The sequence below is a fragment of the Ostrinia furnacalis genome, unplaced genomic scaffold (assembly GCF_004193835.3).
Source record: "Ostrinia furnacalis isolate ACB-3 unplaced genomic scaffold, ASM419383v2 OfSCF0720, whole genome shotgun sequence".
In the NCBI taxonomy this organism is placed as follows: domain Eukaryota; kingdom Metazoa; phylum Arthropoda; class Insecta; order Lepidoptera; family Crambidae; genus Ostrinia; species Ostrinia furnacalis.
This window is the reverse complement of record NW_021130959.1, coordinates 54,468-80,717: the sequence shown is the minus strand read 5'-3', so window position 1 is coordinate 80,717 and position 26,250 is coordinate 54,468. Positions and strand designations below refer to the sequence as shown.

General features: G+C 40.0%; 1 protein-coding gene across 1 annotated transcript in view; it reads left to right on the top strand.

Moving 5' to 3' along the window:
- htt (huntingtin) overlaps positions 1-21,209 on the top strand; it is an 82,574-nt gene extending 61,365 nt beyond the window's left edge. The window contains exons 27-44 of the mRNA XM_028300484.1: positions 601-745; positions 1,133-1,315; positions 2,401-2,519; positions 3,091-3,222; positions 3,760-3,912; positions 4,779-5,823; positions 6,393-6,577; positions 7,084-7,230; positions 8,697-8,885; positions 10,192-10,340; positions 10,806-10,933; positions 11,607-11,730; positions 13,882-14,009; positions 15,472-15,656; positions 17,144-17,282; positions 17,873-18,008; positions 18,647-18,966; positions 19,713-21,209. Of these exons, the coding sequence (XP_028156285.1) occupies positions 601-745; positions 1,133-1,315; positions 2,401-2,519; positions 3,091-3,222; positions 3,760-3,912; positions 4,779-5,823; positions 6,393-6,577; positions 7,084-7,230; positions 8,697-8,885; positions 10,192-10,340; positions 10,806-10,933; positions 11,607-11,730; positions 13,882-14,009; positions 15,472-15,656; positions 17,144-17,282; positions 17,873-18,008; positions 18,647-18,966; positions 19,713-20,120 (4,015 nt within the window). The 3' untranslated portion in view covers positions 20,121-21,209. The remainder of the gene's footprint in view (positions 1-600; positions 746-1,132; positions 1,316-2,400; positions 2,520-3,090; positions 3,223-3,759; positions 3,913-4,778; positions 5,824-6,392; positions 6,578-7,083; positions 7,231-8,696; positions 8,886-10,191; positions 10,341-10,805; positions 10,934-11,606; positions 11,731-13,881; positions 14,010-15,471; positions 15,657-17,143; positions 17,283-17,872; positions 18,009-18,646; positions 18,967-19,712) is intronic.
- The last annotated feature ends 5,041 nt before the right edge of the window (positions 21,210-26,250 follow it).

Genomic DNA, 26,250 nt, shown 5'->3' with positions numbered 1-26,250 from the left:
AACTTGATCTGCCTTAGAGCTGCGCACCGAGCGCCGCTGCTGACTGTACACTGGTCGCACTTGTTGATAAGGTAATGTGGACCTTAGGATTGTTGTGTTAAGGTTTAGTTTACCTTTGGATCTGCTCAATTTGATCTGCCTTAGAGCTGCGCACTGGTCGCACTTGTTGATAAGGTAATGTGGACCTTAAGGATGTTGTGGTAAGGTTTAGTTTAAATTTTTTGAATGGCTGGAACAAACGGAATTTTTGCAAGCTTAAATTGTAATAAAATAATTCTTGCCACTGTCCAAGCCATCCATTAATAACTGCACCAAGACCTGAAAAACCTTATATTATATTTCATCTAGGACATTTAAACACCGTCTTCATTCGAATAAAACTTGTGTCGAAATAACGGAAAGTTAAAATATTTTTGATCTCTGGCCAATATGACGCCGTCCATTGTCAATTTAGTTCGAATGACATGGCAGGTGATAACTATTCAGGCGTAAAGAGTAGCGTCGCCTATTATAAGTGCAAATAATCATCGACGGTTTTATTTTGAAATTAGATCTGTTTTTAATAAACAAGCCCATTCAACATAAAAATATCTATTCCAGATTAAACTTCCTTTCACACAAGTACTGGCAAAAACTGATCGGCTACGCCCGCAATTTGCCTCTCAGTGCGCGAAGCGGAGATACGGGCTTACTGTGCGCTGACATACTGCAGATAGCGTGCGTCATGGCTTACTGCGAGTACTTTGTGAGTATTGTTTATTTGAAGTCTTCAGAAGCTTCCAGAATACTTGGGAAACTTGACATCTTAACGCCTTCATTTGGAATCTCCTGATCCTGCGCTGTCAACACATTTTGTATAGTCACTTACGCGGCAAAGTTTCATGAATTGTGTTCACCAGTTGGCGCCACTGGCGTGTGATAAAACTGCCTCGATATTGAGTGATTGATATCCAACTGATGATTGAAAATGCGATAGTCCTCTTACTGCTTCAGTAATTACAAGTTGGCGCCACTGTCTTAGCCACAAGCAAGTGACAAAACCTTACTCGCCAGAGGCCCTAACTGGTTAGCGTAATTCAAATGATATTAAAGTTCTATAAATGACACTTCTTTAAAACCTCTTACTTTCCAGGTAGAAAACGGCCTAACCGAAGCCATCCACCTAACGTGGTTACTAGTCAACCGCGTACACATTCTAGTCAGCCAGTACCGGGAAGACATCATACAGAACTTGATAGGCAAGGTGCAGCAGATTGGCGGCGCCTCTGGTTTGCTACTGCAAGCGGTCGCAGCGAGGTGCCAGAGCTGTTTGAAGGTCTGTTGATCATTATCATCCTCAGGTCATCATCATCATCATTAGGTCGTCATCATCAATGAGGTCACCTAACGTGGCTGCTAGTCAACCGCGTGCACATTCTAGTCAGCCAATACCGGGAATACATCATACAGAACTTGATAGGCAAGGTGCAACAGATAGGAGGCGCTTCTGGGTTGTTACTGCAAGCGGTGGCAGCGAGGTGCCAGAGCTGTTTGAAGGTATGTTGAATCATCATCATCATCATAATCATCATCAGATGATCATCATCATCATCATGAGGGGTGCAACAGATTGGAGGCGCTTCTGGTTTGTTACTGCAAGCTGTCGCGATGAAGTGCCAGAGCTGTTTGAAGGTATGTATCGACATCATCATCATCATGAAGTCACCTAACGTGGCTGCTAGTCAACCGCGTGCAAATTCTAAAGTCCGGTCGCTGAGCAGACAGTCGCGACAGCAATATAATTGCGCGCGAGTGATAAGGATTGGTAGCTTGGGGTCATTGGACGAAATTCTGTGCTCGGCTACCGGACCTTAGACAGCCAGTAGTACCGCGAGGGCATCATTCAGAACCTGATAGGCAAGGTGCAACAGATTGGAGGCGCCTCTGGTTTGTTACTGCAAGCGGTCGCAGCGAGGTGCCAGAGCTGTTTGAAGGTATGTTGATCATTATCATCAGGTCATCATCATCATCATCATCAGATGATCATCATCATCATCATGAGGGGTGCAACAGATTGGAGGCGCTTCTGGTTTGTTACTGCAAGCTGTCGCGATGAGGTGCCAGAGCTGTTTGAAGGTATGTATCGACATCATCATCATCATGAAGTCACCTAACGTGGCTGCTAGTCAACCGCGTGCAAATTCTAAAGTCCGGTCGCCGAGCAGGTAGAATTTCGTCCAATGACCCCAAGCTACCCATCCTTATCGCTCGCGCGTAATTATATTGCTGTCGCGACTGCGGCCGCAGTGAGTGTGCGAGCGTCATTTTTCAATTTCGCGTCGAGGCCCGTGTTTCTCTCATTTTAAAGTGCGATTAAAAAAGGCAAATCACATCATGCCTAATTTAATGATTTGATTTCAGGACGAGTTTGCTCTAAACACTTACAAAATGCTATCACTATGCCATGAAAGTCAATCGGGGGCGTTAGTGTTCTTGATATGTCGGATTATTGGGAAACTGGAACCGGCGATAGCAATGAGGTATGTCTTTATTATATTTAAGTTAAAATTATTAATTAATATACAGGGTTTAAGTCATCACTTGTAACACACAATGGTTGTAGACCTTCGTCTTCAGGCACTGAGGTAATTTGGATGAAAAGATGTTGCGTAGTTTCCCGAACGCTGCCTAGTCGAGTTGGATTCGACGATTGACCTCCTTCTCGAAATTGGACCTACCTAGCTGGATCGTTTGTCCGAGGTAGACATATTGTCAACAATCTCGAGAATTGAGCTCCCAACTGAAACTGGGTAGGGCGCAACATGGAAATTCGACTTAAGCTTCGTTTGCCCTGGATGCGGGCCGTTACCAATCGATCAACATGGAAAGCTATGTTCAGCACTGGACGTCCTGTGGCTGAAATGATGAGGTTGATACAGGGTGTAATTTTTACACTCGATCAAACAAATGGTATTGATTCTGCTACTTAAATGCCTACCAGTCTTGTAGGAAAAGTACATCCTGGCCTGGTATAGCTTGCCTTACCACTACTTCGGGAAAATATATTGGCTGGGCAACTTAATCATTTATGACATGTGTTTTCTTTGACAGATTCGCAAAACTGGCAGAAGAAAGGTGTAAAATGTTGAAAGAGTTGCCAGTGGAGAAAATAAACGTTCAGTTGTCCAAAGAAGACGTGCAAGTTGCGCTTGAGTTGCTGCAGAGAGACAAAGTTCATGTGCGGTAAGATATCACTCTATTAAGTAAGTTATTGCCCGTGGCTTCGCCCGCACGAATTTCGGTCTAAAATAGGTACTAGCCTGCCCTTGTCTTCCAAACCAGTAATATGTTTTCGCTGGGATCAAAACTCATAATCGGTCAAAAAATCGTGAGAAGGCGAGAGTGAATAGGCACTTGCAGGGCAGATATGTACCATCCTAGACTGCATCCCACAACATCAGATGCGATTGTGGTCAAATACCTGCCATGTTATGCATAAAAAAAACACTTGACTGATTTTTGCAGTTTATTTGACTGTAAACTGAATACCAAATTAAAGCGTAAATAAATAATATAATTATAGCTTGAAAAAATAACGAACATCTATCCATTCATTCGTTCTCACAAAATTAGTAACTTAGTTTTTTTTTATCCCAGTGTTGGAAGGGGAACGTGCGCGCGAAAACTTTCTGTAATAGAGTCAAATTAAAGCTATTTCACGATCTAAAACATTACCTGAACCTAAACAACTCCTTGTAATGGACTTTCTTTTCGTTTCAGATACTCAACCTTAGTAAAGGAGTTGAATTCTCTAGCGTCGAGTGTGCACGATTTATCTCCCCTAGATTTATCTCAAGACAGAGCCATCAACCCCCAACACATATTGACTACCAATGTGGATAGCAACTGGTTGCTGAATCAAGTTAAAAGCAGGTCAGTTACAAATTAAAACGCCAGTAGGCCTAGGATGCGCATCACGATACACTTTGATTTATGCATTTTATCATTAACTAGCGGCCGCCCGCGACTTCGTACGCGTGAATCCCGTTTTCCCGCTAATTCCCGTTCCCGTGGGAATTTCGGGAATTCCTTTCTTAGTGCACCTCTACGGTACCTAAGCTACGTCCCTTCCAAATTTCAAGTGCCTACGTTTAGCCGTTTAGGCTGTGCGTTGATCTGTCAGTCAGTCAGTCAGTTTCTCCTTTTATATATTTAGATGGATGCCGCGTACCGGGAAACGGATGTTAGGTTTAAGAATTTTATGGATTTGACATTTTGCGCCTAAACCACCTTATAGGTAGCAGGGAAACGCTGGACGCAGGTACCAATCGATCAACACGGAAAGCATTGGGGGAGGCCTATGTTTAGCAGTGGACGTGCTATGGCTAAAATTATGATGACGCATTTTATCGATTTCAAGCGATAAGCCCGTACATTTGTCGTGTAAAATCATCGATAAGATTTTATCTCTGCGAGTATCCTAGCCCATTTGGTTATCATATTTAACCTTTACGCCAAGCAAGTTGTTTTTGGCCCTCAATATTAGACAATATAATTTCCTCTGCTTTGACGTTCATAAGTGCCACTTGTGGTCTAAACTGAATAAATACTTTTGATTTTGATTTTGATTTTCTGGAACAAACTTCATTGATTTGGTTTTTTTTGTGGGTTAACTGGCTTGATTACATAAGAATTGCAGTAATAAGAATAGTCCAATAGAAGCGTATAAAATAATATAGTTACTGTATTCCAGCGCTGACTTAAGGGTTAACCGAAATTAATCATAAAAATTGTTCTAGGTGCTGTCAAATCCACTGTTCCTCACCCAAAGTAGCAAAACACAATGAGTTAGCACACTTACTGTCAAACCTGTCAAAAGAGGATCTGACAACTGTAGTGTCATGTCCAGAATTCGACAGGAAACTGCTAAACCCCTGTTTCAAAGTCGCATGCGACAATTTTATACGCGAATTCCTAAATGTGGTATCTGTTCAAGAAAGTAGAGAAGCAGAAAGGGACAAAATAAGACACCAGAGGAAAATGTCTAAGAGAAAAGAAGAAATGACGTCATCTATTGATAGTAACAAACTCAATGTAGTCAATACGCTGCATGTGTTCAAAAAGAGCGACAATAAAGAGTCGAAATCGCAATTCTTTATTCCAATAACAGACGACGAAGTCAAAGAGAAGTTTGGGAATCTCCAGCTATCTGATGATGAAGTGGATTTCGTTCCTCCAGAGATTCCTTATCTGTTTCAAGTGTCAGTCGCGGCATTTGACAAGTGTTTGACAGACGTGATTAGACTGTTTCCAAAGCAAAACAGACCTATGAGTCAGTCAGAGAACTTCAATTTAAATGTAGAACTAACCATAGATAGATATACCAGACGCTGCCACCAAGTTTTCCAAGACAAACTATTTTATCAAGAATTTGTGATACTCCAAACCATTATGTCTGGTTTCCTGAGTTCTCTAGATAGAATGATAAGCATTATAGATGAGACCGATTGTGATTTACTAGAGAAATGCATAGAAAACATTCTACCGTCCGGTCTAGCGAAGAACATTTCTACATTTTGCGTTATATCATTACAGTATTTATCCTTTTTGATTAAGAATAAAAAAGTCGTCGAAAGTCCCGTGCCTACTGACGTTTCTTTCCGAGTGCCGGCTGTGGTGACAGATAACGTCATAGTCGACAACGTCATTCAGATAGTCATGGATAATGTGGCGAAGGCGTTGACGTTTGAAGAGATTTGGACGGAGTTGAATACGGAAGGGAATGTGAATAGGACGCAGTCGGCTATCAGTTGCTTGTATGCTGTCGTCAAGTATTTAGTTAAGGTGAGTTTTGAAGGGAACTGATTAAATATTCTTACCCTTTCTGCTGTATCGCAAATGTGTGTCAGTATGATCGATTTATTTTGCTTTCTTTGACGATTTTTAAGAACTATTTAAATATTAGTCTATGCAAATAAAAAAATTGACTTTTGATGTTGAATTTTTCTTTTTCTGTTATCAAAAATTCATTCGCTTAAATTCGATCATACTGACACACACTTAATTTTAATCCCTTTGTATTTTTTAACAAGGCATGTCATTAATATTGTTTTTGAGCCATTTTGTGAACCATGTTAAAGCGATGTGAGAGACGAAAAAAAGAAATAGCAGATCTATTCTGCTTCTAGCTATCATTCTATTTTAATCGTATTTGAATAAAGATTTAATACATCAACCCCTTTATAGTTTTGAGCATTATTCTATCTCAATAAAGTTCAGAATATGGGAGCTCTAATTTAGTCTTCTTCTTTTGCTTCGCCTTAATCATGCGCCGCCATTTCATTCTAACTTCAACGTCTTGTTCATGGAGTCTTATGTCAAATATTTAAACCAAAATAAACCATATTGTCCAGGACACAAGACCGCTAGTCCTCAAGCAGTTCATCCAGCACCAAGATTCCGGTCCTCAGCCGGATCTGATCATAGTGGGCGACAAACTGGTCACGTTGATTGACTACTGGGAGCATAAGAGGAACGACGGGTGCATAGCAAAGTGTTACAGATGGCCGATTGAGAGCTTGCTCGTTAGTTTGTCGAGGTAAGAGATAGGCTACATTTTTTATGACAACAGTAATTTGTATTTCGTTATTTTTTAACAACAAAAATAACCAAATACAAATTAATTGTCTTCTCTATTTTAAATATATTTGAATAATGAGTTTTTTTATATCTAAGTAGGTTTCAAAAGCGCAGGATAGAAGAAAAAAGTTCAAATAGCCTATAACTGCCTTAGAATAAAGCTATTGAAGAATTTTTAACTTGCGTTTTTAGATAAGACAATAAAACAGTATCATTTTGCTTCCATCCATCTTGCTCTTGCCGTTTATGATAGTCTTCTTACCTTATACATTTGAATATTTATCATAATTCTACGTAGCTTGCGCAGTTTAAAAATTGAATAAATATTTACCTCCATAAATACTTGTATACTCCTCTCGATGTGCTGTCTCTTTCGTACTCTACCTAGTAGGTAGCATATGCCATTAAATCTTTCAAAATCTTAATGTAATGTATTATGCTTCATGTACAAATAACTTTTTTCAGGTTAGACATAGTAAGCAACATAGCCCTTATCCCACCTATAGCGTGGTCATCCGTCGAGGTGGTGTCCAAAAACGACCAGATTCAAAGGATAGACCTGCCGCTCCAAGCGCTGCAAGATATGGACGTTTTGGAGGCGTTTTTGTACAGGTAAATCCATTGTACATTTTATGTTTTCGTGACTAAACCATTGAACAAATAGTGATGAATTTTTCTATATCTGAAAGTTTAAAAAAATATTTTATTACATGTGAAAACAAAAGAATGTCCATTGAGTTGGAGCAAAAATGATGTCGTCATAGCTTGTCTTTAGCATACAAAATTAAATCTATGTTAGAGTCGTCTTTTCACAGCTCATAGAAAGTACCTATGTCAATAATAATTTACTGATGGTGCCAGTCAAATTATTGTTTGATCAAGTCTAGACTTGCAATACGGTTCAACCAAATGACGTCTACTGATGCACAAAGGCCTCTCCTAAGGCTGGTTTTAGTGTCACGCGGACCGTCCGGTGCGGACCCGCTCCGCACGGCCAATCTGTATGAACTTCTAGGGAGCGTTTTAGAGCAGTGGTTCCCAAACTTATTTAGTCTACTGCCCACTTTGAGAATAAATTATTTTTTAGCGCCCCCCATTTTTGTAGTCGAGAGTCGAGCTCAGTCGGTGTCTAAGAGTCCTCCTAGTAGATGACGCCTCCCAAGCCTCTACACAACGTCCCGATTTTTTTTCTGGGTCTCTTACCGCCCCCCTTTAAGCCTGCAGCGCCCACAAGGGGGCGTTATCGCCCACTTTGGGAATGTCTGTTTTAGAGTAATGCGGTCCGGAGGAACCGCTCGCTCCCTAGCAGTTCATACAGATCGGCTGTGCGGAGCGATCCGCACTGACAGTCTGCGTGACACTAAAACCAGCCTAAGGATTTCTACTACGGCCGATCCTGTATTGCTCTCATTCAGGTGCTTCTCGCGACCTTCATTAGATGTTCCACTAAGTGGGAGGCCTACGTTTTCCGGTCCGCGTTAACTTACAAACTGCATGGTTTATCATTTCAGCCATAAGACGTCCACTGCTGAACATAGGCCTTCCCCAATACTTCGTTCGTTCGTTCGTTCGTTTCAGCCGAAAGACGTCCACTGCTGGACAAGGCCTCCCCCAAGGATTTCCACAAAGACCGGTCCTGCGCCGCTTGCATCCAGGTACCTCCCGCGACCTTCACCAGATCGTCGGTCCACCTAGTGGGAGGCCTGCCCATGCTACGTCTTCCAGCTCGTGGTCGCCACTCAAGAACTTTCCTGCCCCAGCGGCCATCAGCTCTTCGAGCTATGTGCCCCGCCCACTGCCACTTAATTTTAGCGATTCTGATGGCTATGTCAGTCACTCTGGTTCTCCTACGGATCTCCTCATTTCTGATTCGATCACGCAGGGAAACTCCGAGCATAGCACGCTCCATCGCTCTTTGGGTGACCTTGAGCCTTCTTATGAGGCCCATAGTAAGCGACCACGTCTCAGATCCGTACACCATCACTGGCAACATACACTGGTCAAATACTTTTGACTTGAGACACTGCGGTATTTCGGACGTGAGAATTACTTACTTATTTCAAAATATTTTTTTCCAGAGCGAACCTAATAGGCTGGTCTTCCAAGAAACAATTCGAAGAGATGTGGGTAGGCCTGGCAGGCGCATTACAAGGCAACGGGCCGCACTGGGCCGTGCGCGGCCTGGCGCAGTTGCTACGCGGCGCCGCGCCCGCGCCCAGGGGCCGCGCGCTACACGTGCCCAGACGCGCGCACAGTATTACTAGCGGGTGAGTGTGAAGCTAGAAGAGAGAGTGAGAGAGAAGGAAGGGAGAGAAAGCCAAGCGTGAGAGAGAGAGAGAGAGCCACGCGTGAGAGAGAGAGCCACGCGTGGGAGAGAGACCCCGCCTGGGAGAGAGAACCATGCGTGGGAGAGAGTTACGCGTGGGAGATAGAGAGAGCCACTAGAGGAAGAGAGAGAGCGCATGGCTCTCTCCCTTCCACACGTAGGACGCTCGCTGGAGGTGCGCCCATCGCACTAGCGGGTGGTGAGTAACTAAAGCTTCATCGAAAGCAAAGCTTATTTAGCGTGCGTCAAAGTGATATCTCAGCGAGCCTAATAATGTCTCCACTAGTAAGAAGTAACTAAGGCAGTGCTAAGGTCGAGCGAGAGAGAGAGGGTGAACTACAAGGCAACCAGCAGTTGGTGAGTAACTAAGCTTCATTGAATGCAGTGTATTTAGCACGCGTCAGTGATATCAGAGCGAGCCTAATGCCTCTACTAGTAACAAGTAACTAAGGCAGTGCTGAGGCCGAGCGAGACAGAGATAGGGAGCGCTGCATCCGAGTAAGTGAGAGAGAGAGGGAGCGCTACAAGGCAACGGGCCGCACTGGGCCGTGCGGGGCCTGGCGCAGTTGCTACGCGGCGCCGCGCCCGCGCCCAGGGGCCGCGCGCTACACGTGCCCAGACGCGCGCACAGCATTACTAGCGGGTGAGTACTAAGCTGAGAGAGAGAGGGTTATTGAGAGAGAGAAAGCCATGCGTGTGAGAGAGAAAGCCATACGTGTTTGAGAGAGAGAAGGGAGGGGGAGAGACCCTGTCTGGGAGAGAGTCTACTAGCGAGTAAGTTACTGAGGCGGTGTTCTATGTCAGACGCGATCCTAGGTGAGTGACGATGAAAAGCGACGTGAAGCGACGTGGAAAGAGAGGGAGTGGTCCCACTAGCGGATTGTAAGTAACTAAGGCTTCATCGAACGTAAATCAGAGAGAACTAAATGCCTCCCCTAGTTATAAGTAACTAAGCCAGTGAGGCCGAGAGAAAGCGGGCGCGTTACGCGTGTCTAGAGGTCTAGCGAGTAAGTTACTGAGGCGGTGTTCTAAGTCGGCTGTGACCCAAGCTAAGCAAACGGAACGCGACGTACACATACAAAACGCCCAAGCGTACCTAACTCACCGTTAGGGAGTTCCGGGGTTGAATAGGAGAGAGAGACGATAGAGAGGGAGAGAGAGAGAAGGGGGGGGGGGGGGGAATCTTTCATGTGTTATTCCAACTTAAACAGTTTTTGTTGCATTAAAACAGCTGTTATTGTCAACAGAATGCAGCGTCTCCGGAACATCTTGGTCGGCACATCGGCATACAAGATCTTCGATGAAGTGAACTTGGAAAGGATACCACTGATCAACGATGGATATGAGGGGCATCACTATGCGCAGTTCAGTATGGAGTATCTTAAAGCTGCTGCAGGTAAATAATCATCTTTTTATATCATGTAATATTTGCTTTTACTAGTGTGAATTTTGGTTTTACATTGCGCTTTCAACTAAAAACCGTATCTTTTTATATTTTTCCCATACTAACTCTATGCCATGTTTTATCTAAATGGGGTCAATGGTTTAAACTTGAAAGAGTGTCAAATATACATCCGTTCATGATAGCATGTCAAAGGCCCGGTTTCACCATCAATCCCTAATGTTTAAGTGACCCCTATGATAACACAACAGGAATTTTGTTTTCATTGAGGTCACTTACAAATTAGGGATTGATGGTGACAACGGGCTTATGGCCCGGTTTCTACCAAGGTAGCGCGGAACGGAGAAATATGTTTTGAATAACCAATCAGATTTTATTCAGATTGAATGAAATTGACAGAATGTAATCTGATTGGTTATTGGTGGATTCATTTGTTTTTTACAAATATTATTGCTACAGGTATAACCAACCAAGCATCCTTCAAAGTGCGTCAAGAACTGAAGAGATTAAAGAGGAATAAAGATATTGACGTGAACAGCTGCCTGCAACTACTTATGGACGTGACTTCACAGATGTTGGAGCCAAAAGTGAGAGAAAGTTCTATACATTCTTTAAATCTCGTTTCCTAACTTTTTAGTATGTTCTTAGGTAATATCTTTTCTAAATCTTCATAGCATAGAGAGCACGCGCGGGTGTCGTAAGAGGCGACTTAGGGACTACACATCAAACAGAGAATGGGCAGCAGCGCTCTCTGAAAAACATCAATCTTTAAAACTGCGATCTCCAACCCGCCTGCCAAGCGTGGAGATTATGGCAAAACCCTCCACTATAGTGGAGGAGACTCATAGTCCAGCAGTGGACTGTAAAGGGCTGTTGATGATGATGATTGATAGAGAGCACAGAACAGCGAAATATAAATATTTACGCATATTTTCACCAGCGGTATTCAGACGTGCAACTACTCTGTCTGCATCCAATATAAGTCCTCACCAGCGCTTGCACACGTTATCGTGCTATATGATCCTTCGAGCCGGATATGCAAAACTCAAAATGCCAAACTCATTCTTCCGATGAAAGTTAAATTGTGCTCTTTAGTACTTGTATTTCTTTTATTTGCCAGTTTTATGTGTTGTACAGACGACAGCAAATCAAGCTAAACACCAGGATCTTATGCGGTTGTAATAGGAGGTGTTTTGCAACGAAAATGTTTGATGTGCCGAGTATCTATCTGGTAATAAATAAATAAATTAATTGTTACAGGCGCCTACAGGCACTTGCGCAAGAGTGGCGCTGCTATCGTCTATAGCTAACGTGGCGTCAGCAGGGGCTTTCTCAACGCCCGCCCAATGGTGGTGGGCCGGCACTCTCGTCGCCTCTGCTACAGGTTTGTAACTTATTACCAAAGACCGGTCCGTGAGCACGTAGAATTTTGTCCAATGACCCCAAGCTACCCATCCTTATCGCTCGCGCGTAATTATATTGCTGTCGCGACTGCGACTGGCACCCGCAGTGAGTGTGCGAGCGTGATAGCAACATAATTACGCGCGAGCGATAAGGATGGGTAGCTAGGGGTCATTGGACAACATTCTACGTGCTCACGGACCAGGCTTTACTTAATAGTGCTGTGGATACCAATCGTATACCCCATATTAGCTGACTTACTCCGAAAAACGTTATCCGTAGTTTCGAATGTTGCCATTATATACCTCTCACGCAAAGCGAGATGGCAGCATTAGCAACGGTGGCGGATAGACCCGAATCAACCTAAATAGCGTTTCTTAGTAGCACTGTTGATTCCCATCTAGCTTTTGTAGTCTATAGGCAATGTAGCATCGGCGGGTGCTTTCTCAACGCCCGCCCAATTGTGGTGGGCGGGCACTCTCGTGGCTTCCGCTACAGGTTTGTAACTTATTACCAAAGCCCGGTCCGTGAGCACGTAGAATTTTGTTCAATGACCCCAAGCCACCCATCCTTATCGCTCGCGCGTAATTATATTGCTGTCGCGACTGCGACTGGCACCCGCAGTGAGTGTGCGAGCGTGATAGCAACATAATTACGCGCGAGCGATAAGGATGGGTAGCTTGGGGTCATTGGACAAAATTCTACGTGCTCACGGACCAGACTATACTTATGTAGTACTGTGGATACCAATCTTATACTCCAGACCTGATTCCAATCTAGTGACTGTAATAGTCAATGCAGTGTCGGCGGGCGCTTTCTCTCTCAATGGAGGTGGACCGGTACTACAAAATATAACAGAAGGTAAACTCATGTATGTACTTCGCTTTGCATACCTGCGCTCGGCCGTCGCGCTAGGGTTGTCTTGTCATGTGTTGCGTTTATTTCGTTAGATAGAAAAATGTAACTCTTAATACTATGGAATAAAGATAAAAACAGATATCCACATTATCCACGTATAATTATGTAGTTATGTTTAGTACGTTATTATTATAGTAATAGTTTGCAAACAAATACACGAGAAGGAAGTAGTATCACGTAGTATGTAGTTGGGTGGTTGACACTATTATTCAATAAATCCTAAAACCTCTTTAAAACACTTCGATATTCCTAATAATTGAGTTAGATTTCAATTTGTCAACGTTAAACGAACTATTGAAATACAAATAAATAACTTACTTACCTCCCGGAATCAACTGGTAGTTTAAAAAACGAAAATTTAGTTTTTAATGTTGAGTGTAAGCAACCATCTACTTATCAAATGTTATAATACCCCTTTTTTGTTGTTCACTCATTTTCGCACAAACAAAATAATTTTACGCGCCTCTCATTCGTCCGAGACAGTCTTGATAACGCGTACGTGAGCGGTGTCTATGCGTGCGTGGCTCGAGCGCGCTTAGTATGGAGTTTACCTTCTGTTACATTTTGTGCCGGTACTCTGGTGGCCTCGGCCACAGATTTGTAGCTTCTTCTGCATTATCATAATCATAATTTCAGCTAAAAGATTTCCATTGCTGGACAAAGACCTCCCGCAAGGATATCTACAACCACCGGTCCTGCGCTGTCCGCATTCAGGTGCTTCCTGCTACTCCAACCAGATTGTCGTTCCTTCGGGAGGCTTTTTCAACGTGGGCAACATTCGTTGTCGTCAATTGAAAACTTCTCAACGGATATCAGTTCTACGAGCTATGTTTGGCCAGTGCCTCTTAAATTTTCCGAAACACTACAATACTGTAAACATTGCAGTTATGACGATTTAGGACGATGGTGGTATTTGTTTACAACGAATAATTTTTATGGTTTTACTAGCTTTCCACCCGTTGCTTCGCCCGCGTGAAAAAAGGGCTGTTTTTAAGGTTTTCCCGGAAAAAAATCCGAATTTTTCTCACCGTAAAAACCATCCTTGGACTTCAACGAACATTCTTCTTCTTCTTTTCGTGTCGACAACAAACCTACACGAAAAAAAAACGAACATTTAAAAAAATAATTGGTACAATTGGTTCAGGCGTTGTTGAGTTATGCACTTACCAACAATTTTGCGATTCATTTTTATACTATACATTTTTAACTTCTACAGGAGCTGCGCACGCGTCGCTAGCCCAGTACAGTTGCGCCGCTCGCGCGTTGTTACACGCGTTATCGCTGTGTCTCGCTGCCCTCACAGCAGACGTCGACGCCGAAACTGACGTGGCCTCGCCCATACAGGTATGTTATGTGAACCCATGAGGAGTCTATACAGGGTGTTAGGTAAATGGGTATATGAGCCGACACAAGCCCATGTTAACATGGTCATATAAATGGTATGGTGAAGTCAGTAAATTGATATCTTCATTTTAATTATTTTAATTTTCATACAAATCGGATTTTATAAAATTTATGAAAATTAAAAAACATAAAATGATGATATCAAATTTCTGACTTCACCATACCATTTATATGCCCATGTTAACATGGGCTAGTGTCGGCTCATATACCCATTTACCTAACACCCTGTATACACCAAATCCTGCCACTTGGTGTCGGCTGCTTATTTCAAAAAAATCGACGCCTTTTGGCACCATTTCAGCGGCATGTCTACGACTTGCACGTGTTGAGTTCATTTACCTGCTGACACTCGAGAAATACAACGCGCGTCGTGTGTCATATTGTCGCTTGACAGTGGCCTATAAAGTGTTTCAACGTTTACAAAACGCGAAGTTGACGACTTATGTTGGCGAGTCGGCAGGCTTAGTGTGTAGACTGAATATTATGTCAAGTACTGATTGGCTACTTACACCCACTTTGGAGATCGTGTGATCATCAGGGGATTTAACCTGTTCCTATAGCTACAACTGCGCGCCCGCTTGCTCTATCTTCACACAGTATGGAGGCGCGTGCACTTTTCTCCTAAAGAAATCAGTCAATTTTATCGATGCCACTTATGAAAAAAAAAACTCTTTTTACACCCTGCCACAGCTTCAAAAGTGACACTGTGGTAGGATGTAAAAAGTTTTTTATTTTATTTTCATAGAGATGAATAAACCCTTAAAATAGGCTAGATGACAAAATTTAAATTATTTGTCCGTCAGACAGATAATTAGAAAATATTACTCATATTTTTTATTTTCTTTCATAATTAAATACTAACAGTGCTACATCGAGTTGAAATGGCGCGTTACGTCACGCTTGAGTAGATTTTTTACTCAAAATTGACGTCACGCGACATTTCAACACAATATAATACTGTAATTATTCGATTATGAAAAAAATTAAAAAATATGTGTCCAAAATATTTTTATTAGCTGTCTGACGGACTAGATAGAATTTCGATTTCATTACCCAGTCACCATCCTAATAGGCTATTTTCCTAAAAAAATTTTTTTAGTCCGTCATGTTTAATATCAAAAAAATATTGGACACATAATGTATATTTTTATTTGTCAATCTAACAAATAATTACATAGTTATGGTGCGTTGAAGTTCCGCACGACGTCACAATGTGCGGCACTTTTATGCACGCATTGACGTCACGGGCCTCTTCTTATGAACTTTGGCGCGCTTTATCTCTTTAAATTTTCATTAGTTTGAAAAAGTGAAAAATACGTGTAGAGTATTTTTTGATAAGTTTATTGACGGACTAATTAAAACTCTTGCTTTTTGACCCAGGAAACATCCCTATTGTCCACAGGAGTTATCAACAGTCCACCAGAAGCTGATCAAATCCCTATCATCGTCGTACGCTCCGCTAAGACACGCGGCTCTTCAAGGCTGTTTACTACAAGCATCAGGCGGACGGCTTCAAGGCGCGTCGCATAAAGAATTGCTCGCCCAGTTATCGGTCGCGGTTAGGCACTACTTAGCGCCGAATGCGAAGTAAGTATCATAGTATTTTTTTTTATCCACAACGAGGAAGCTTTTTGCATGTATCTCACCTGATGGTAAGTGACGATCAGGCCGAAGGTGGAAGCGAGCTTCACCCGGAATCCTCAACCTCGGAGGAACTGGCTATCTTACCTCTAACTGCCGGAACACAACAATGCTTTTAACATTGTTGTTATGGCGACAGACTTAGGTAAGATGGTGGTAGCTAGCCAGGCGGACTTAGAACAAGCCCTACCACCAACCAAACCGAAAAGAAAAATCTGCCCCCACTGGGAATCGAACCCGGGACCTCTGCGTCTGAAGCAGGTGGTCTTACCACTAGACCACAGAGGCGGCAGTTTCATCATCTTAGCCATAGGACGTCCACTGCTGAACATAGGCCTCCCCCAATGCTTTTCATGTTGCCCGGTTGGTAGCGGCCTGCGTCCAGCGCCTTCCTGCTACCTTTACGATGTCGTCGGTCCACCTTATGGGTGGACATCTCACGCTTCGTTTTCCGGTACGCAGCTTCCACTCCAGAACCTTGCTGCCTTTACGGCCGTCAGTTCTGCGTACTATGTGCCCTACCCATCAGAGTATCATGGTCATTTGCGACTAAAGCGGAGACGAAGTGAGATTTTGTGATACGAGCGACACACAAGTGGTGTGAGAATAGGCTAGTTGCCTCAAAAAAATTTTTTAGTCCGTAATGTTTAATATCAAAAAATATTGGACACATATATTTTTATTTGTCAATCTAACAAATAATTACATAGTTATGGTGCGTTGAAGTTGCGCACGACGTCACAACGTGCGGCATTTTTAAGCAAGCGTTGACGTCACGGGCCTCTTCTTATGAACTGTGGGGCGCTTTATCTCTTTAAATTTTCATTAGTTTGAAAAAGTGAAAAATACGTGTAAAGTATTTTTTGATAAGTTAACTGACGGACTAATTAAAACTCTTGCTTTTTTACCCAGGCAACATCCCCATTGTCAAAACTGTCACATCAATTGATGACAGTCGGCCCTAGTGGTTCGCCTACTTGACAGTATGAGTCAATTTGAGCTCGATCGAAGAAATATCGAAGAAAATATCATACAAACATTTTCATGTATTATTAGATGAACTCCACTGAACCGTCCCACCCGTGACATTGACAGGGGGCGCCACCGTCAATATCGAATCGCTGGTTCCGATTTTTGCCATGTAGAAAAACGCTAAAATGTCATTTGCAAGAAGGCGCTGCCATCATTCTTTTTGCCATTAGACGTTTCAAAATCGTTCAACTTATCAGAGTGCATTTGTCTGAATATCTTCTATGTATAATTTATATTTATGAAAAATTTATTTAGTTTACACATTTTTTTATATCCATGAATAATCTTAGCTTAGTTTAATGACTACGAAATAAAAAAGATCTATATTCCAAATCATACCTTTGAGAGGAATTTCAGCCTTTTCCCTTTCATCACCTAATTAATACTCTATTATCTTTCAGAATATCTCTATACGAACAAAGCCTATACTGGACGGTTTTGTTCACTCTCATCGAGTTAGGACACCCTGACTTGATCAACATGGCCGTGGACTTCGTGTTGCTACACCCGAGGCATTATTGCACGGATCTGGTAGTCAGGGTACGTATCATCATCATCATCATCATCATCATCATCATCATCATCATTTTCTTACATAGGTCTCCCCCAATGATTTTCACCATGACCGGTTAGTGGCGGCCTGCATCCAGCGCCTTCCCGCTACCTTTATAAGGTCGTCGGTCCACCTTGTTGTCGTTGTTGTACGTATGTAAAAGGAAAATAAATTTTAGTCAGTATTTTGCTTTACATTGTCATATTTGTCACCATTCTATTACATAACTTCTTTATAAATATCATCCTTAAAAACCAAGAACCCCCAACCATTTGCTGTAAAATACGATTTTCAGTAACTTATAATAATAGTAAATAAATAAATACTTCGCTAGTCTAGTTCGCAAGCTGTAGTCGAGGTTCCATTTTCTATAAAAAATCGGTGTGAGTGACTTTTTTTGCCAGCACCTTATCATTTCACTAGGGTTGTCAACTTACTTTTACTCTTAAATAAATTAAGTCTACATTCCGTATCTATTGCTAGACTATAAGCTAATATGTTTCTTCGACTGTAAAACAAAAAGAAAAATACACTTACTGAGAAATATTTTTAGTGACTAAATTGATTATTTTTTTAGGGTATTACCACAACAATTCGCCAACAAGTGCTACCCAAAGACCTGAAGAACTCGGTCATAGAGAAACTACTGGATAACATGAAGAGCTACTGTGAACACCACGCGATACAGATATTGTTGGTGCACCTATTCACAGGTGAGTCTTTGTTTCTGGACCTGGTTAGTCTTTGTTTTTTTAACCATAAGCCAAGGATATAAGGTTTAAAATTATGGTAACTATCTATATTTTGTTTTTACCCTGTTAAGTTCAAACATATCAAAAGTATTCCAATTATGGGGCTACTGTAGTACTGTAGTTGTGCTCACTGGTTCTCGCCACTGGCGAGTGACAGGAGTCAGGACCTTCCTCTATAGTGGTGCCATCCTGTTGAGTATTAATGCCATAGTATTCTTATCACTTTAGCACTCACCACTTTGCACCTATATCTTGGGCACCAGTGAGTGACAGGACCTTACTCGCCGATGCAAAACGGTAGCCCTCAGTAGAAACCATGTTAAAAATAATTGGACCTCCAATTTATCTGGCCAAAGTTGAGGATGTTGGCCAAATCCTCCATTTCCCTTGGTTTGTGAGCTATCGTATTTACCCGACTGCGCCAAAAGGAGGGTTATTGCTCTCGCAATTTGGCGCCACTGTAGGAGTAAGGTCACTGTCGCCAGGGGTGCCAACTGCTTAGTATAAAAACGAAAGCCCTCATTAGAGGTGGTTGTGTTCCTAAAGTAGACACTAAATAAATTACCTCATGATAGATAATAACTTTATTTTTCCCGCAGCGGACAGCAAACTCCTCAGTCCAAAACTGACATCTGACGTATCCAACATGGATCCTGACGTCCTCATGAACTCTATGGAGCGCATAACCCTCCTCTACAAAGTCCTCCGTCAATGCAAAGAGAGAGAGAGCAAGAAAATTGTCTCTACAACCATCAAATACTTCCTAAGAGAGACTTTACCGCCCGCAGCGACTTTGAGTAGAGTGGTCATAGAGTTTATAGAAAGTTGCAAAGAGACTGAAAAAATAGAGGTGGGGATAGTGGGCGAGAGAGACAGATGGATCGACTGCTCGGTGCTGAATGCTGAAATCGTTTTTGAGGTATGTTTTTTACTTTGGATGTTACAAAATGATCACTGGTGTTTTTTTACATACAGTGTATTGTCAATATGAATACTAAAATCAGATAAGTGTTTGTTGAATTTTTATTCAGTTGATTTGTAAGTCTTTGATAGTTGATGTTTGATTGTGACAAGAGTAAGATTTTAGCAATTTAATACAACCAGTTCACACAAAATATATTTGTTGTGCGAAAACCTACGATCTCCAGTCCAGTACGAAAACCACTAGGCCTGCCTAGGCTTTTAATGTATAACTACAGTGCAGTAAGCGTCAAATAGTGACACCCAAAGTGGTCGAAAAGTAGACAACACAACATCATTCCAATCGTAACAAAGATGTGTTGCAAATTTCTTGGCTACTTTGTGTGTCACGAACTATTTGACACTGTCTACAAATATATACAGGGTGTTAGGTAAATGGGTATATGAGCCGACACTAGCCCATGTTAACATGGTCATATAAATGGTATGGTGAAGTCAGAAAATGTATATCTTCATTTTAAATTTTAATTTTCATACAAATCGGATTTTATAAAATTTATTTTGTATGAAAATAAAAAATAAATAAAAAAATGATATCAAATTTCTGACTTCACCATACCATTTATATGACCATGTTAACATGGGCTAGTGTCGGCTCATATACCCATTTACCTAACACCCTGTATAGTATAGTATAGATAGTTTATTCTTGCGATATAAATGAATAAAATTCTCTCTTCCCAGGTGTTCGAAACAGCTGTAACTCAAGACCAACTGCCAGTGCTAAGCGGTTGGATCTTCGAAGCCCTCTGCCACTTACTCACAGGAAAGATATCCTTAGAACTCTTACCATACTGCCTCCTAACCTTACTAGTTTCAGCCAGTTCAAACCAGTTCATCAGAAAGACTTCCCCACTAGCATACCATATTCTAAAGCTAGGCTTCCACAAATGCGGGGAGAGGGGGAATATTTGGGGTATTTTTAGGGACTTTTTGAAGCAAAACGGGGTGACCATGTCGTTCTCGGATCGTAGGATGTTGTGTGTGGTGGCCACGCAGTCGAATTTTAGCGGATCTCAATTGGAGCGGTTGAGAGAGTTGTGTAAAGAAATGGGATGCTTGAGTGATGTGACGCAATGCTTGGCGGCTTAATGTGAAACTTGTTGTGGTATTTGATGACAGTTTTCACTGACAAGCTCCTAAATATAAGGAACACCTACAGAAATTAATGGAAATTGGATTTCGCCAACGTTTAGATGTCACCAGTGACATTGTAGTTTCTAAAGCCCATTCACGCCATAGAAATGAAGAAGTAGTTAAGTAACACCTAGTATGGTGAAATTTTTAGGGACTACATAGTCTAGCTCTAGGGGATACCTACTTAGGAGTAGGGGCTTGTCGGTAAAAACGGGGTTCAGTGTTATTAGAAATTGGATATAATGATATAAGGCAAGGTGTTCATTATTTGCGAAGTCAGTTAAAACGAAAACTAGTGCGTTGTGTAAATCTTTCAAAGTGACGGTTGAAACTCGATTCAATTTCAAGAATAAATTGAAGCTTTTGACCTCTGGATAAAATCTGTGACAGAGATTGATGATTTTTCGAAAAACGATCTTGTTTTAAATATTTAAAATTGTATTAATTAAAAATAAAGTTATAATGATTTCGCATAGTAGGCATTACGTTCGGTAAACAAAATTAAATGTATCGATAGAGAGAAAATATGTTTCTGAATGAAAGTAATTACTGCAATAAAGATGATTTTTCTTAATCGGCAGATTTCAGAAAAAAAAACAACAATTTTTAACTACGTTTAAAGTTTAAAAAGTCACCATCAAGTTAGGGTTTTAATTAGAAATAGATTAAAAAGTTACCATGAAAGGAATTTGTAGAAGATTTTAGTACAAACTTTAAAAAAGTTCATTAGGTAAAATTAATTAGGAGGGATTCAAACTTTTTGGGGGTAAGAAATTATATTCTTTTAACGTTTTGTAGTCAAGACATCTTCCGTACGATGTAGTAAGGTCACTCGCTTTTTGCGCTATTGTGAACACGTGTAATTTGTAAGAAGTAGTTTATTTTAAAAAATCCACGCTACAGGTGAGAATACAACCCACGACCTTTCGCTTACCGGGTGATTCAATGAGATTTTTGCAAGATAAAGAGAATGTTATACAGGGTGTTAGGTAAATGGGTATATGAGCAGACACTAGCCCATGTTAACATATGCATATAAGTGGTATGGTGAAGTCAGAAATTTGATATCATCATTTTAATTTTTTAAATGTTCGTACAAAATAAAATTTATGAAATCAGATTTGTATAAAAATTAAAATAATTAAAATGATTATATAAATTTTCTGACTTCACCATACCATTTATACCCATTTACCTAATGTAAATATGAAAATTTGCCGGAGCAAAATAAAAAAATTAAATATTTAAATTGACAACAATTTAATTGTGGGTTAGACACAAATATTTAAAAAGAAAAATTAAGGGATGGGTCGTTGGGCCGTTTGGTTGGTACTGATTAAAAATACTTAAGATTACTAGCGCGCTAGTCGCCACCACTCGGCTCAACCCCCTCCGCACCCGTCGGGCGCAGCAAGCGTCTGGCACTGCGGGACAGCCGGTGCCAAACACCTGATAGCCGGTGCCAACAGGGCAGCCGGTACCATACACCTCCTATTGTACAATAAAAAATCATATTTTACAAACAGCAACATACATAATAATATAAACAATTTAAAAACAATAATCCATCGCTCTCGAGGATGGAGCAAATGTGAACACAGCAAAATCCAACGGTAATTCATTACACTGGTAAATCGATTTAGAAGGTAACATTTTGGTAAAATGTAATCATCGTAATTATTATATCATCTACCTTCACAAAGTGAACTAAAAATAGTTAACACAACAAAATCCATCGATAATACATCACAATGGTAAATTTATTTAGGAATTTACTTTTTGGTAAAATGTAATCAGGTCACTCCAAAAAGCGCCGGTCATCACCCGTGACTTGTGGTCCGAATCGAACCCAACAATAACAAACCATAAAAATGTTTCTTCGTTTTTATTTTTTATTTCTTTTTCTAATAAGTTCTATTTGAGTCAACCAGCCTCTTATTGAATAATCTTGATATGAGAACTCACAAAACTGCTCCTCCGATTTAAATTTAATTAATTTATTTAACTTTTAGAAACAGAAGAAACGTCACTCACAGTATTCGGACCGTCTCCCGCGCGTTTCGTTTCGCTCAGAATATGTCAAATTTCTAGAACGTTCCGAACCCATGATCGATCAAGATACATTACAATGTTATTTTAATATAAACATTGAGGAAAATACTAGAAATAGCTAGAATTTAAATTAAAGAGCCTAAATATTAAGTTTTATAAAAATTTAGTGTTGAATATTTAATTTCATTATACATTTCTTCTATACTAAAAGAATGGAACGTAACGCATTGATCTGTCAAACGGAGACATTCAAAAAGTGAGGTTATTTAATGCTCTGTGTACCAAAACAATGTAATTAATTTTAATAGAAGTTAATCAAAACTCAGTGAATCACTAACAATGACACAATCAAGTGACAAAGGAAATACTGCGCACTTTGTAATATGTGACCTTACGGTTCGTTGGAATGTTTGTTTGTGGAAATCGGTAAGTATTCAATCTCGCCAAAAAAAAAGTGTTACACTAACACTCTGTAGACATTTAGTAATTAATGACCATCTCAAAAAGCAGTGTTTTATTTGTGACTTAAAAACGAAAATGCTTTACATGGATAGTCAAAACCATAGACCAATAATGGTCTATTTTGTTGTGAAAACCTTATTCTAAATTGTTTAAAATTGAAATAATGTACAACCCGATTGAGTTAACTGCGCATCTCGCTGGAATGCTATTCTCCCGCACACTTAAACTTCTAAGTCCGCCTGGTTAGCTACCACCATCTTACCTGAGTCTGTCGCCACAACAACAATGTTAACAGCATTGTTGTGTTCCGGTAGTTGGAGGTAAGATAGCCAGTTTCTCCGTGGTTGAGGATTCCGGGTGAAGCTTGCTTCCACCTTCGGCCTGATCATCACTTACCATCAGGTGAGATACAGGCCAAGAGCTTCCTCGTTGTGGATAAAAAAATAAAAAAAAACTTTCCCGCGTTCACCCCGTCCGTACCAGAGCGACGATGTGACGTCACGGCTGCCAGGAACGCAGTTAAATTGATCAGTTGTATAATTTCAGCCTTAAATATTACAAAATGGTGGTTACATTAAACTTGTTTTGTAGTTAGCTAGTTTGTTAATTCTTATTTATTCATTGTTATAATCTTTGTATTTATATTCTTAAGTATTATATCTGTCGAGACTCACTCTCGTATGTAGAAATTAGAAAGGGATAGAAAAGCTTTGTAGAACGTCTCTTTCGTTTAAACCATGTGGTATGTAAAGCTAAGAGTATATAAAAAAAATATCAAAAGTATGCATTGTGAACTTTGTATTTATTTTCAACCCTTTATAGGGCACAGCATTTAAAAAAAAAACATTTGTTTTTTGATCTTTGATCTTATGATATGTGCTTAGATTTAAATTACGGTAGCAATATGTTGGACAGAGCCCTTCAATGGGTTAAGTGGTACTTCTGTGGTTTAATACCACAGTAATTATCAACTTTTACCATTCCAAAATTGTAAGTACAGTACTGATTTTATTATTATATTGCATGCTACTTTAAAGAATATGAAATTTCTGATACCTCATCATCGAATAGAAAAATTCGTTGAATGTTAAGCATGTATAGTCTGGTCTGTGAGCACGTAGAATTTTGTCCAATGACCCCAAGCTACCCATCCTTATGGCTCGCGCGTAATTATGTTGCTATAGCGCTCGCACACTTACTGCGGGTGCCCGTCGCACAGTCGCGACGGCAATATAATTACGCGCGAGCGATAAGGATGGGTGGCTAGGGGTCATTGGACAAAATTCTACGTGCTCAAAGACCGGGCTTTAGCTCCATTTGTTCTTAGTTTAGTGTACACTGTGCTTTAGTACGAAAAGGTGGACATTTTGATTTTCAACCTTATGGTGAGGCAATAAGGTTTCAATAATGGTGACTACAATAACCAATGCTTGTAAACACATTTATATTTGGTACTGTTTTAGAGTTAAAATTGAAAGGTTGTAGCCTGCAGGATTTGATAGAATAATAGCAAAATATATTTTTAATATACATGAATTAATGGTCACAATTATGTAATGCTCGATTTTGGAATCTTTGGTTACTAAACTGGCTTAAAAAATCAATACAGGGTGTTCTAAAAACAGATTTATTCTAAAGCGTTTTAGTATAACACCCTGTATAGAAAAGTCAATTTCTTTAAACAATAATGGTCACTGAACAATAAGGGAGCTTTTAATAGTGTAATTTATAGACTAAGATGACGTGTACAATGTATATTTTATGAAATTCATTGAAATTATATTTTAATGCAAAGCTTACGCGTGAAGTACCTAATAAAATAGTGATAACACCGCGATTTTATGGTTTTATTAAAATAAAAACATAACAAAATAACCCTAATGTCCGTTTCAATAGAAATATTTTCCTAAGCTACAAGTTTAGCACATAACTGAGTAAGTGTGTAAGGTAAAATCTTGTCATCCATATTTTTGTGATAAAACTTACCGTTTGGCTGAAAATCTGAATTTTTTTTTTTATTTAGCACATGTCGGATCGATGGGGATTTTTCACATTTCATTCATAATGGTGCTCCGAGCATTCGTACCAATTTTCAGATGTATGCGAATTATTGCAGGTTTAATGTATAATTTGACTGGACTATCAGGTGAATCCCCTATTTCTGGATTTAGGGTCGTAAAAATATTAAGTTCAGCGTTATTAAACGTTATCTAAAACAATATAATCGACTGTCAAAATTTTGTGCGATATCATGATTACAAAAAAGATATCATTCTTACTAAAATTGTGGAAATAAAAATGCACGTTTGACCCAATAAACATAATTCTTTTAAGTAAAGCAGTAAAGCAATTATTGCTGTGCTATCTATTAATAAATAACACTAGTTTACAAGGTTTTTTACCCAGAGATGAAACTGATATGTATCGGTAGAGTTATTAACCCTTACTTAAAAACTGAACTTAGAAAAAATTTAGGACGTCAAATTTTGTAAATATTGATTATTTTAATTTTTATCATTTTTGTACATTTGTCCCTAAAAACAATCAAAAATAAGTCGTGTTACTCCTTCTTTTATACTGATTAGTATCAGTTTACCTTATTATAGACCAACAGCAATCCACTAACATATTTTTATCCCAAATTCCTTGGTATCTTTCCTCAAAAACCTTCAAATCCTGGTGAAAACTTTCGCCATGCTCAACACTCACGCTTCCCAGGTTCTCAGGAAAAAAATCCAGGTGAGAATGTAAAAAATGAATTTTTAACGACTTATTCACACCCATTCTTTGGTAATTCTTCAATAATTTGGAAACAATTTCTGCTTAATTCTCAGATTTTATAGTTTCCCAGGAAACTTTTCACTGCTGCTTTAAATTAATACCAAGCATCTTTCCCTTACTGGAATTGCTGGGTAATGACGGATAAAGAACTCCTTCAGATTGTAGCACAGGTTTTGTGACTGATGCAACATCAGGATATTGTATGTTCTTGGTTTTTTTGTTAAAACCTGCAGTTTCAGTGAGGCAGAAGTAACAGTCATTAGAGTGATTTGTTGGTTCTCTCCATAACACTGGGGTGCCGAATCGTATATGTTTTCTTTTTCCTGCAGCCTAGTGCAATAATATACTTCTCAAATTTTCGCACACTACACCAGGAACCCATTTTTTATCAGGTTTGTTAACGAGATTTGAAAGTAATAGAAATAGGCCCGTTTTACGGCCTCAGTGATTGGTCTCTTATTTTTTGACAATATAATTTGACCACTAACTTAGCAAAAGTTATTTGGGCTTAATTTACACTGCCTTGGTGTCATTTTAAAACAAGTGAAAATGTTAAAATAATACTTAAACGCAATTAAAACAAAGTAGAAACACCGACACGGCTCACAAGACAGCTTACTTAGGTTAATGTGGATATCTCAAAAACTAGACGTGATAAAAATTTGAGACATATATTTTTGTAATAAGGGGGCTGGTAGAAAACACACCCAATATGAATTATCTTTGGGTAAAAGAAAAACTTTTTTTTTGTAAACTAGTGTAATCAACGAATAATTCCGCTTATCTGTTA